Here is a 13,524-nt window from a genome sequence, read left to right on the forward strand (position 1 = left end):
CACATGCGGCATGGCCAAAATAACCAAAAAAAGCCCAAACAACAACAAAAACCAAAGAACCCCAAAACCCCAAACACCCACTTCTCCCCATAGGTCAGCGCACATCCTAAAGACCCTGGAAGAGCAAGCACATCTTTGTACACACAAAGGAAGCACATTTCAACAGCACTTTGTTTCTTCCCAGGCCTCACCTGGGCTGCAGTGGCTGCAGTTTGGAGGAGGCGGGACTCTTCCCACAGGCACCGGGCCACAATTCGGGCAATCTCCATTGGCTTCTCAAGGTATCTGCTCTGTACGTAGGAGAGAAAGAGAATGAAAAGTGGCAGTAGACTAAGGAGATGTGGACTGAACTTTGCTAACTTCCTCATAAATTAGGGAAAGTGTGACATTTACTACATGAAACAACACAGCAAAGGCCTCAGAGCCTGGCTGCAAATAGTGGGAGATGAAGGGAAGAAGAGAGGAAGAAAGGCAGTAATGAGGAGCTGTACTTCACTGAGAGAAGGCTTGGTCGTCTGTCTTTGGACAGTGTGTTATCCCAGTCTTACAGGGAGGCAACTGACTTTGTCAAGGAGTATCCATTTATGGTCAAACCTTTAACACTGAAAAGTAAGAGTCATCTTCCTAGTCATCCGCCCTCATCACAGTCATGTTATTAACATACTAACATAACACGATTAACATAGCAATCACATTATTATTTCAGTGAACCAAAAAAGTGAATTTCGCAACGATACTCAAAGGGCTAGTTACTTCTCCTTGGATTTAAAGTACAAGATATGTTCTCATTATTTAGCAAAATGAGAAAAGAAACTTTCAGGAAAGAAAGATAAAACCCTCCTCTGCGGGTTCAGTTTCTCATCACACCTGAAGGAACTGCTTGATTCTTCGCAGGTTGTGCTGATAGAGAACATTGGACTCTTGCAGGAAGCGGCTATACTGCTGGTCAATTTCACCCAAGAGATTATGAAACACCAAAGTTGCATGTGATTCTTTGCTGGCCGCATATGCCCTAGGAAAAGGAAGAGGATAAAGAATGACGATTCTGAAACCTACACACGCACACATACGTACACATGCATGCACGCAGAAATCACCACCGAGGAGGAAAAAACCCAAGGCAAACCTGATGCTACAACCCACTCATCACTTCAGATGCATCTTGCTCAGCAACCATAAGTGTCATCCATTTAAAAATTATCAACAATTATTCCAGATACTATTAGCCACAGTCATAGTTCTATATTTATCAAATACTTGAGTGAACAGGTATGTTGTTTTGCTTTAAATTCTCAGTCAACTCTGTGGTCAGACTTTTAGTAGCAAATAAGCCATCCCAAGCTAGGGTGGCCTACTTCTGACATCTCTGTATCACCTCTCTGGCCCCTTACCAAATTCTGGAAAAACTAGGTCAGGGGCCTGAATTAAACCAAAATTAATAGGTGGGCCTGAATACATTCAAGTGAAGGAGGGACTTCCCTGGTGGCCCAGTGGGTAAGACTCCATGCTCCCAAGGCAGGGGGCCCGGGTTCAATCCCTGGTCAGGGAATAGATCCCTCATGCTGCAATTAAAGATCCCGTGTGCCTCAATTAAGACCTGGAGCAGCCAAAATAAATAAATAATAAAATAAATAAATATTAAAAAAAAAAAGGGAAGGAAATAGTTGTTGGGATTCTGTACCATTATCTCCTCTATGAACGAGTCTATTTCTCTGACTCTGTGTTTCTTTCCCTTAATGAAAGGGGTATCAGAAGTATGAACCCAAACTTTTACCCACGACAGAATTCTCATTCAGATTAAAAAAATTCACTTCGCTGTGCGGCAGAAACTAACACAACACTGTAAAGCAATTATACTCCAATTAAAAAAATATATATCTATATATATCTATAGCATGTCCCTGAAGTGTCAGAACACACAGAGCATCTCATCAAGCAAATGAGATTAAAGTCAGGCTTCAAAACATCTACCACCAAGCAGGCTGCTTCAATGTGCCAAAAGACAGCTGCCCAGATGCCCTTCTAATGTAGAAAATGTTTTTACAAGACTAAAATGACCTCTCTATCTTCTGTTCTCTTTTATCCCATCACCTGTACCCATAAGCTTTTCAACGAAATAGTTAGCAAAGAGTTAAGTTAGAGCAGATCACGTCTCTTGTCTCAAACTGAAACCTAACAATTTGGGGAGTTTCTCAAGAAGGACTTACCAATCTTGACTCTCGATCCAAGGGGCTAGAAACTGCCGTAGCTCCATCGGGAAGCTGTCACTGTACAGCTGATGAAGCTGCTCCAGGTACCGTGTGTCCAGCTGCTGTAGCTGATTCCATTGGGCCATTCTGCTGGAATCAGGGGTCACACTGCAAACCAAGGTTTATATGGTCACTACAAGCCCCAGTAAGGGGAAACAATCTATCCAACACAGGCATCGGGTCTGTGATTAGGGTTAAAAGGTGCTTTGGAAAGGATCTTCCATGTTTCTCCCAGTTCAGAACAATACATATACATTCAAATCTCTACCTCTGGAACCACGTCGCAGCTTCTTTCTCCTAAACCAGGATGACAATGTGGGCATGACGTCATGTTCTAGAACCCATTATCTCTCAGAGGTATGTGAAGCTGAGAAATACTTAACTTCCAGATTTCCATTTCCTCCTCTATCAGAGACCATAATTCCCACCCCTCAGGGTTACTGAGATAATATTTCTTGAGCACCCAGCTCAGTGTCTAGCACACAACAGATGCTCAACAGATGTGAGTTCCTTTCTTTCCACTCTACACTCCTTTTAGGTGGACTGGGAGGTAGAAACACAGTAAACCTAAGTTTGATCTTTAAGAACAAAATGTGGGATATGGGTGTTCAGGGAGGGCAGAGAGCTAATTCCAAGACTACAGGTTTAAACACATAAGCAAGGACCTGCCTGGGATTCTCCCACTCAAAAAAAAGAGTAATTTTGTTTCTAAAATTTCTCAGTCTGGGATGAGAAAGAAGAGAAGCTAAAAACCAGGCATTCAGGTTGTCCCCAGGTTCATGAACACCCCAGGGAAATGCTCAAGGAGAAGCCAAGCCAGCTAACCACCTTGAGTCCTCTTTCTGAATAGCTTGGGGTCATGGAAATAGCAATACAGACCAAGTAGTCTTAAGAAGCTGTAAAAAATAACTATGAGTAGGAGCCAAAGACTAAAGTATATATGGATCAAAGTATATTGAAGGCTTCCCTGGTGGCGCAGTGGTTGAGAGGACGCCTGCCGATGCAGGGGACGCGGGTTCGTGCCCCAGTCTGGGAAGATCCCACATGCCGTGGAGCGGCTGGGCCCGTGAGCCATGGCCGCTGAGCCTGCGGGTCCAGAGCCTGTGCTCCGCGATGGGAGAGGCCACAGCAGTGAGAGGCCCGTGTACCGCAAAAAAAAAAAAAAAAAAAAAGTATATTGAGATGGTTCTCTGGGACAGTGAGAACATTTACTGAAAGGTAGACTACATACAAATACGTACACTTTACTAGAGTGCTTAGTTTATTTCTTGGAGAAGGCATGAATAAGCACCTAATTACTGGTCCTTTCATAAAAAGGACTGGGCAAACTGGTGACAAAACCGACAGGTCTTGTGTTCTCAGAGCAGCAAGTTAAATGATCACCAAGCTGTTCAGAATCTGGGGTCCTTACAGAATTCAAGAGGGCTGTGCTGCTGTTCTCCTTCTCTTTCTTGCGGGGACAGAAACAGCATACCCCCTTGCTACTGCAAAGATGGCATCAACTGATCAAGCTTTCAAGCACATATTCAGGAAAGCAGGGTCAGTCCCCTCATGGCAGTCTTTAATTGAACAATTAAAAATCTAAGGCAGGGACCTCCCTGGTGGCGCAGTTGTCTGCCTGCCAATGCAGGGGACACGGGTTCAAGCCCTGGTCTGGGAAGATCCCACATGCCACGGAGCAACTAGGGCCTGTGCGCCACAACTACTGAGCCTGTGCTCTAGAGCCCGAGAGCCACACTACTGAGCCCACCTGCCACAACTACTGAAGCCCGTGTGCCTAGAGCCCGTGCTCCGCAACAAGAGAAGCCACCGCAGCGAGAAGCCCGCTCACCACAACGAATAGTAGCCCCTGCTCGCCGCAGCTAGAGAAAGCCCACGCGCAGCAACGAAGACCCGATACAGCCAAAAATCAATCAATTAATTAATTTTTAAAAAAACTAAGGCAGCACCATCCAATAGAAATCTAATACAAGCCACATATGTAATCTTAAATTTTCTAGGTGCCATATTTAAAAAGTAAAAAGAGGTAAAATTAACTTTAATAATACATTTTCTTTAACCTAATATAACCAAAATGTTATCATCTTAACATGCAATCATACAAAAACTATTAATGAGATACTTTACATTTTTCTTTTTGTACTACGTTTTCTAAACCAGTGTATGCTTCACACTTATGCCACAGATCTAAAGTATTTCTTTCCCTCCTCAAGTACCAAGGGCTTAAGTTCCACTGGTGAAAAAGTTCAGTAAAGCAAAGAGATGAGAATGTCAGGATGAGGTATTTGCCCCAGTCGGGCCAATATGTTTCCATAAATAAACTAAATCTTCCAACAACGTTAGAGGGGAATAAGTTAAGTTTCCTAGGTGCTTGGGATTTTTTTTAACAATGTCTTAGGCACCTCCTGAGCATTTTCAGCTACCACTCCTTTGCAGTCGCACCCCCAGCCCCCCATCTCCACCCCCAAGATTAACCTGCCACAGGACCGATGCGATGCTACCTGGGCAGTGGTACATGTATGCTAAACACTGGCTAATGAAAGCAGTAACTGAAGCACACGCTACACGCTGAAGCATTGTAACCATGTCGAATTTTACTCTCAACAGGAAATCAAAGGCCTACAACCACTATGGAGAACAGTATGGAGGTCCCTTAAAAAACTAAAAATAGAACTACCATATGACCCAGCAATCCCACTCCTGGGCATAGACCTGGAGAAAACCATACTCGAAAAGATACATGCACCCCAGTGTGCACTGCAGCACTGTTTACTATAGCCAAGACATGGAAGCAACCTAAATGCCCATCGACAGAGGAATGGATAAAGAAGATGTGGTATACATATACAATGGAATTACACAGCCATAAAAAGAATGAAACAATGTCATTTGCAGCAACATGGAGGGACCTAGAGATTATCATACTAAGTGAAGTCAGACAGAGAAAGACAAATATATGATATCACTCATATGTGTAATCTAATTTTTAAAAATGATACAAATGAACTTATTTACAAAATAGAAACACACACACAGACTTTGAAAACAAACTTATGGTTACCAAAAGGGAAACGTGGAGGGGAGGGATAAATTAGGAATTTGGGATTAACATACACGCACTACTATATATAAAATAGATAACCAACAAGGACCTACTGTATAGCACAGGGAACTCTACTCAGTATTCTAGAATAACCTATATGGGTAAAGAATCTGAAAAAGAATAAATATATGTATAACTGAATCACTTTGCTATACTCCTGAAACTAACACAACATTGTAAGTCAACTCTACTCCAACAAAATAAATAAAAAAAAAAATCAAAGGCCATTAGAACTCTCTTACAATATTCACATTTGGGCCAAGTTAAAAATCTGCCTCAGCCATAAAAAGGAACGAAATTGGGTCATTTGTACAGACGTGGATGGACCTAGAGACTGTCATACTGAGTGAAGTAAGTCAGAAAGAGAAAAACAAATATCATATATTAACGCATATTTGTGGAATCTAGAAAAATAGTACAGACGAACCAGTTTGCAAGGCAGAAATAGAGACAAAGATGTAGAGCACAAACGTATGGACACCAAGCGGGGAAAGGGCGGGTGGGATGAACTGGGAGATTAGGATTAACATATAAACACTAACATGTATAAAACAGGTAACTAATGAGAACCTGCTGTGTAGCCCAGGGAACTCTACTTCACTTTGCTGTACAGTAGAAACTAACACAACATTGTAAAACCACCATACTCCAATTTAAAAAAAAAAAAAATCTGCCTCCTAGGCTAAAAGCGTCATGATCTGTCTTGTGTTTTTCAGGACTTGATCTGCACAGACATCTGCGTAATATGCCAATTTATGTAGATTCTACTGCATGTGAATGTAGGGAACTCCAGACCCACATAATTCAATACAGTAGTCAGCAGCCATATGTGGTTACTGAGCACTTGAAATGTGGCTGGTTTCAAACTGAAATACACTAGATTTTGAAGACTTAGTACAAAAAAGAAAGTAAAATATCTCGCTAATATTGAAATATTAATATTCTAGATATATTGGATTAAATTTTATATATATATATTTTACTTATATATGTGTGTGTATATGTACATACATATATATATATAAATATATATATATATATCATATATATTTTTTTTTTGGCCACGCCACACAGCTTGCAGGATCTTAGTTCCCTGACCAGGGATTGAACCTGCGCCCCGGCAGTGAAAGCGCCCAGTCCTAACCACTGGACCTCCAGGGAATTCCCCAAATAAAATATATTATTAAGATGACTTTCACCCATCTCTTTTTACTTCTTTTAATGTGGCTATTAGGAACTTTACATATGTGACTTGCATTCTATTTTTATTGGACACTACTGCTCTAGATTATGTAACCCAAAAGCCATGTTCTAATAAAGGATTTAAAGAAATAGACACCTACTTTTCATAATAAACTCCCGTGTTATAAATCAATTAAAAAATAGACTAATAAAAAAATAGACTAATTATTTAATTGCTGATCTTGGATACAAATGTAGAGCCGTCACAGTCTGCTCCCTGAAGTTCCAAATTAAACCTATAAAGCAGCCACACTATACCTGCTCAATCATGGATCAACAATGTAGTCATGCATGAATATTTGCATTTTCAAACTCATATACCATTAAAAAATTACAAGTTTTTGAAAATTTGCCAATTTGTTTCTAGTCCATTACTCAAGAGGGTTTTTGTTGTTTGGGTTTTAGTTAGTTTTAGTAAGTAGTATAATAATCGAGCTATTTCTTAAACCAGAAACCAGCTAACAGTATTTTCCATAAAATTAAGGGACCAAAAATGACTGATGTTATGTTCTACTTCTCAGTCTAATCACTGTAGGTAATACTTAATAGCTACTCTATATTAAAAAAAGTATCATTCTAAATTAAAGCCAAAGGGCAGGTAGTATTTTCAAGGAGAACATGGGCAAACAGTCAGTGATTTCCTTACCAGCTGCTTAGCTACAAACCATATTTAACTAACAGGAACCACAGGGCAATCAGACCAATTGCTCTTCATAAGAACTCTAGATCCTCAAGAGATCAAAAGCCAAATTGTCTAGGAAAACCATTGCCCACTGGCTTTGTAGTAATTGTCTTACTGGAAAAAAACTTTTTTTAACAATCTCAATTCTGGTTTTTCAAATTACAAGTTAATCTGAAGGACTCTGCTAAATTCTAACTGAAGTATTTCTTATCTATGGAATAATTCTAAGCCTGACCTAATAACCACTTTCACTGAACTCCAGAACACAGAGAGCGATTTGCACAACAACGTGAGTGCCCAGCACCATTCTGGGTGCAGAGGAGACAAGTCAATTCATTCCATACAGTGGCTGGCTTAGGGCAATACATTCTCTTAATTCTCTCCAGGCGTTTACTCAGTTTAAGGTTCACAGATAGTAAAGGAAAGGTGAGTGTGATCCTGTTTTCTACAACCGAAAAGAAAAGAACAATAAAAATGAAACAGTAAGTCACCAAAGACTTTCTGGACTTTTCAAAACAGGAATTTCTCAACCTCTTGGGGATAACTTACTAAAAAGAAGTCATAAGGCAAATGACTACTGTCTAACGGGGAACTTATTACACAAAAAAGGTCTGTCCAAGTCACAGTTCTCATTTATACACTTCAATCTAAAGAAACCAAGGGATGTGTTGAGAACCACAAGTCAAGACGACTTACAAAAGGCTTCATTACATCATTCCATAAAACATCTTTTTAAATTAACACCTGCTCTTCACATGCAGGCACCAGTGGATTTACGACAGGGTGAGTGAGTCAGGGGTGAAAGTGAGAGGGACGAAAACCAGGTGTATACAATAATCCAGAACAGAAAGCAATCTAAAGATAATTTCTGTTCATCCTTGCAATGAGTCCCAAGATTTTTCTTCGGGTGTTAGCCATACTCTATATTAGAAATACCTGCATTTAAAATAGAACATATTTATTCATACTTGTATATTATCTGTTGCCTACACTAAGCTCCTCTTTGCTGTCAGGAAAGGTCCAGTGACTAAGGCAACCAAAGTATAAAATAACATAGAAATGGTACTAATTTCTACTGAAACCAGTCCTTTTAAGAAGACGTTTTTGGGACTTCCCTGGTGGTGCAGTGGTTAAGAATCCGCCTACCAATGCATGGGACACGGGTTTGAGCCCTGGTCCAGGAAGATCCCACATGCTGTGGAGCAACTAAGCCCGTGCACCACAACTACTGAGCCCGTGTGCCACAACTACTGAAGCCTGCGCACCTAGAGCCCGTGCGCTGTAACGAGAGAAGCCACCGCGATGAGAAGCCTGCACACTGCAACAAAGAGTAGTCCCCACTTGCTGCAACTAGAGAAAGCCCGCAAGCTGCAACGAAGAACCAATGTAGCCAAAAATAAAGTAAAATAAAATCAATTAATTAAAAAAAAAAAATCTGCGCTTCCACTGCAGGGGGCACGGGTTCGATCCCTGGTCGGGGAACTAAGATCCCACATGCCTCATAGTGTGGCCTAAGGAAAAAAAAACAGTAATAATGTTCACTGTGGAAGATTTGGAGAAATACAAAAACAAAAAACAAAAGATAAAATCACCCATATCGTATCATCACACTATGTAGAACTACAATTGACATGTTGGATATGTTGATATAATTCCTCTTAATCTATCTCAGGGTACGTATATATATTTTTTATTTCTTTCTGGAAGTTAGGATCATAGGATTTTTTACAGCTTTCTATTCTCTTTTAACTCTTATTTTATAGTAAACATGTTCTATACAACGGGATTTCTGTTTAAAGCCCAGAGAACAACTGTTTGGTTTCTATTAGTGTTTTGAATATAATCCTGAAAATTCCATTAAGGGTCACAGAATTTATAATTATAAGCTCCAATTTTTTTGTTCTCGCCATACCACATTCCAAAAATAATATGAGGTAGCTGCAAACTCCTTAAAGTAAATTAGGGAGGAGAAAAAAATGAGGAAACACTAAGAGGCAATTAATACTAGACAAAGACACTCAACCTTCATAACATTTTCACTGTTGGATTAAAGGTGTAACGAATGACAGGGAGTCCACATTTAAATATTATAGCTTAACTATTTCACCAATGATAATTACCCTAGACATTAAGACTTTGGAATTTCAAATTTAAAAAGAATTCGAAAAAAAAAAAAGATAATTCGAAATAAGTACACTTGTATACTAAATATGTAATTTCCTTGCTTACAAATCCAAATAGTTCCTTTGTAAAGTTTAAGACTAGATGTTTGCCTTTAATAAAAAGTCTTTGCAGAGATCTAGTTTTGATTTCCTAAAAAGACAAAATATTAACACTTGAGTGCCCAATCTGAACTAACCTCATTGTAATATTCAAATATATTCAATTACAAATAATAGGATTTGCTTTAAAGTCAGAAACAAACACTTCTTTGCAAAAAATGGACATTGAGATATAAGAGAACTTGAATTATAGTTCCCTACTAAGGTGGCAAAATTGAAAAAAGAAAGAAGTACTGGGCTTCCCTGGTGGCGCAGTGGTTGAGAATCTGTCTGCTAATGCAGGGGACACGGGTTCAAGCCCTGGTCTGGGAAGATCCCACATGCCGCGGAGCAACTAGGCCCGTGAGCCACAACTACTGAGCCTGCGCCGCGTCTGGAGCCTGTGCTCCGCAACAAGAGAGGCCGCGATAGTGAGAGGCCCGCGCACCGCGATGAAGAGTGGCCCCCGCTTGCCACAACTAGAGAAAGCCCTCGCACAGAAACGAAGACCCAACACAGCCAAAAGTAAATAAATAAATAAATAAAATTAAAAAGTGACTGTACCGTTTAAAAAAAAAAAAAAGAAAGAAGTACTAAATTACTGGGGAGCAGAGCTCGGAGAAGCGAAAGAACAGTTTTAATGATACCCTGGAGCACATTCAACCCCCCAAATTCTACTATCCCTCATTCTTCTTATCTCACTTTAATTCTTGGAAAAGTTCAAGAATCTTGTGCTGAGCACATGATTTTTTCCATTCCAAATCCTGACCTGTGTAAAGTCTTATCACTAGCACTACTTTTGTATAGTTATCTAATTTAAATCCAGAAACACAGAGAATAAAATGTATCAGGTTTACAGTTAAGTGTAAGAGGTGGAGACTACCAGGAATGCTAACAACAAAAAGGAAGGAAAACCTACTGCCTTGATCCATGAAGGATAATCAGGATGTTAAAAACAAAACCAAAAGCACCACCCAAAATATAGTGCTCACGCAGCTACCTCTGAGAAAAAGATTCTGAAAACTATGAATTGTCAAGGCCTCTTATTTCAAATCTAATAGTGTTATGGAATTAACAAACAAAAACAAAAACGGACATATTCTCCAAACTTCATTTGGGATAGGCAGCATATTTGATCACAAATATTTCAGATTAAAAGAACAAGAGCATAACAAACATAATTCCCTCTAAACTGAAAGTAACACAACTAGATGCGCTTTGTCAATTACTGAGTGCGAAGTTCATGGTTAAAATTGCCTGAGAACAGGTCTGAGCTCCAGATAAAGACCACAAAACAAACCAAATTTGAGCATCACGTGGCCCCCCACTTTGTCACACGTCCCCTCCGCCAACCAGACACGCTCCTCTGAAGCGGTGTGGTGTAAAGCCAAGTACCAAGAGACTTGACCTTGGATGGGCCTGGGTGCAAGCCCTCCCTACCATTTATCAGCTGTTTGTTTGGGAGATATTACTTGACTACATAACAGGCTTCTCCTTTAGTAAAATGGGGAAATAACCCTCTTTTGAAGGATTGTTATATCGGTTTAAAAAAAATAACAGATGTACAGCATCCTTCCTATATGTGCTAGGTACACCTCATTGCCGTATTGTTCCTTCCCCTCACGGCATCCCTTTCATCAGCATTTCTTATACTAAATCCATTTTCTCAATGCCCTGGGAAACATAGATTAATTAATTGGATTAGTCCTGTTAAATGATAAAGTCAGCTTTCCCTGCTTACATGCATTTTAATGGGTCTTTGTAACATCCTGAGGGAGGAGTTAGTAATGCTGTGATCTGGTGTGAGTGAAGGGGAGAGAGGGTTGGGTTGGTGCCCTGATCAAATATCTCCACCCACAGTTCACCTAAGGATAGCTCCAGGTCCTAAAAAGACTAAAGGTGAAAACACCAAGTGATATGCAAATGAATGAAAAAGATGAAAAATAAGAATCTTGGTTTAAGAGCAGTCCAAAGAACTAATGGTTATTGCTAATATTTATATAGCACTTACTATGTGCGAGGCACTTTTAAGTACTTGACATATTTATTTATTCATTTCATCTTCACGACAACCCTATGAGATAGACACTATTTTTATACCCATTTTACAGAGGAGGAAAATGAGGCACAGAATTTTAAGTGATTCACCCAAGATCAGACAGGTAGTAAAGGCATGAAGCTGGAATCCTAACCCAAATAAGTCCGTTTTCAGAATTCCTGAACTTAATGCTACAGTGGAAGTTTTCATTGATTTTAAGTAACGCATGAGTCAACCATAATACCAAGCCAGTGTGATCTAATGATATTTTAACAGACATATATAGCATTTGAATGAAAGGATCTATTAGTCCAGCTGTAACTGGCCCACACCTAGTGATATTCTAATTGTATCACAATTTAAATGGTGCATTAAAAAAACAAACACATTCAGGGAGGGGCAATCAGGGTGTGAGGAGTCCAAGAACTTGAACGTTTTGCCCAGGAAGAAGACTTGGGGAGCAGGAAGTGAGGTTAGGAGAGAAAAATATAAATTACGAAGAGTGGCTTTTCAAATACTTGGAGATCTGAAAGGGTAAATCACTCCAGAATCAGGATCTGTTTTCCCACAACATCTACTCCTGGATTCTGCGCTCTGTATGCAGAGGTTCCCCACCCTGGCTGCAGATCAGAATTACAAGGGCAGATTTCCCCCCCCCCCCCCCCCCGCGGTACGCGGGCCTCTCACTGTTGTGGCCTCTCCTGTTGCGGAGCACAGGCTCCGGAAGCACAGGCTCAGCGGCCATGGCTCACGGGCCCAGCCGCTCCGCGGCATGTGGGATCTTCCCGGACTGGGGCACGAACCCGTGTCCCCTGCATCGGCAGGCGAACTCTCAATCACTGCGCCACCAGGGAAGCCCAAGGGCAGATATTTTTAAAAAAATAAAATAGAGATGCCCGGGAACCAAACCAGATGCCAAATGGGAATATTGCTGAGGGTGGGAACCAGGTTTCAATACTTAAAAGCTCCTCAGACAATGCTAAGGTGTGGCCAGACTGAGAACCTTGGAACAAGAGCAGAATCAGGTCTCACCCAGGATGCACATCACAATCACCTGAGGGGCTCTGAGATGCTGGAGGCTGGTCCTTACTCTACATGTACTGAATAATCATCCCCAAGGATGGGGTCCAGGCAGTTGTAATGAAGCAGAGCCCTGTGGAGACTGCATCAGGGAACTATGGCATGAGATGAGACTGGAGAAGGCTCTGGTGTAAGCCATAAAAAGAAACGGGAACTCTCGCCCAAGGGTAATGGGGAGATCTGTAGAGTTTTAATCAGACAAGTGACAAGTCTGTAAGCAGATAGCTTAGGGGGTCCCTGCAGAAAGTGAACCAGGAATGGCTTTCTCAACATAAGAGAAGCCATTCTGGCCTAAGCCATCTTGTGATCTACGCCTGGCTGCAATGCTTGCCCTTGAACAGGTCTCAGTAATTAATGATCTTAAGAGAACACAGGAGTGCACAACAAAGAAAAGGTAGTCAAAGAACAGCGAGGTAATAAAGAAGAGTCCTAGTTCCTCCTCAAGAGATATACATGACAATATATCTTTGAGTTCTGCAGGAACTAAGGCCCCCATCCAGGTGAAGGATAGAACAATGATGTTGACCCTCCTGACTTCAATCAACTAAAGCTTGGACTCTGTAGACCTTGCCCTAATTCTATGCTGAATTCCCCTCTGCCCAAGCCCCTTCATGAATATGCATGTCCCTTAGCTTAAAACTTCCCCGATTTTGCTGTTCCGGGAGACACTGCTTTGGGAAAGACCCTGATGTTCTCCTTACTTGGACCTGAGCACTATGACTCCGTAACTTGCACTTGTAACCTCTATGCCAGACTGCCTGCCAGCCTGAGGACAGGAAGAGCCTGGGCTTTTGATCACCAGTGTGTCTTCCCTTCACTCCCGCAGCATCCAGCAGGATGCCCAGCTCATAACAGATACTCAAAAAAAT

The 13,524-nt window shown here is 41.0% G+C and overlaps 1 protein-coding gene across 5 annotated transcripts in view; it reads right to left on the reverse strand.

Annotated features, from left to right (window-relative positions):
- Positions 1 to 13,524, reverse strand: part of STAT3 (signal transducer and activator of transcription 3) — a 64,125-nt gene that overhangs the window by 27,434 nt on the left and 23,167 nt on the right. For 4 of the 5 annotated variants that reach the window (XM_067715258.1, XM_067715260.1, XM_067715257.1 and 1 more), the window contains 3 exons: positions 2,208 to 2,357; positions 868 to 1,012; positions 192 to 290 (listed from right to left, as the gene is read on the reverse strand). In XM_067715258.1, the coding sequence (XP_067571359.1) occupies positions 192 to 290; positions 868 to 1,012; positions 2,208 to 2,335 (372 nt within the window). In that variant the 5' untranslated portion in view covers positions 2,336 to 2,357. Of the gene's footprint in view, positions 1 to 191; positions 291 to 867; positions 1,013 to 2,207; positions 2,358 to 13,524 lie in introns of those variants that run through there. The other variant, XM_067715261.1, reaches the window with a different exon arrangement.

The sequence above is a fragment of the Pseudorca crassidens genome, chromosome 19, assembly GCF_039906515.1.
Source record: "Pseudorca crassidens isolate mPseCra1 chromosome 19, mPseCra1.hap1, whole genome shotgun sequence".
In the NCBI taxonomy this organism is placed as follows: domain Eukaryota; kingdom Metazoa; phylum Chordata; class Mammalia; order Artiodactyla; family Delphinidae; genus Pseudorca; species Pseudorca crassidens.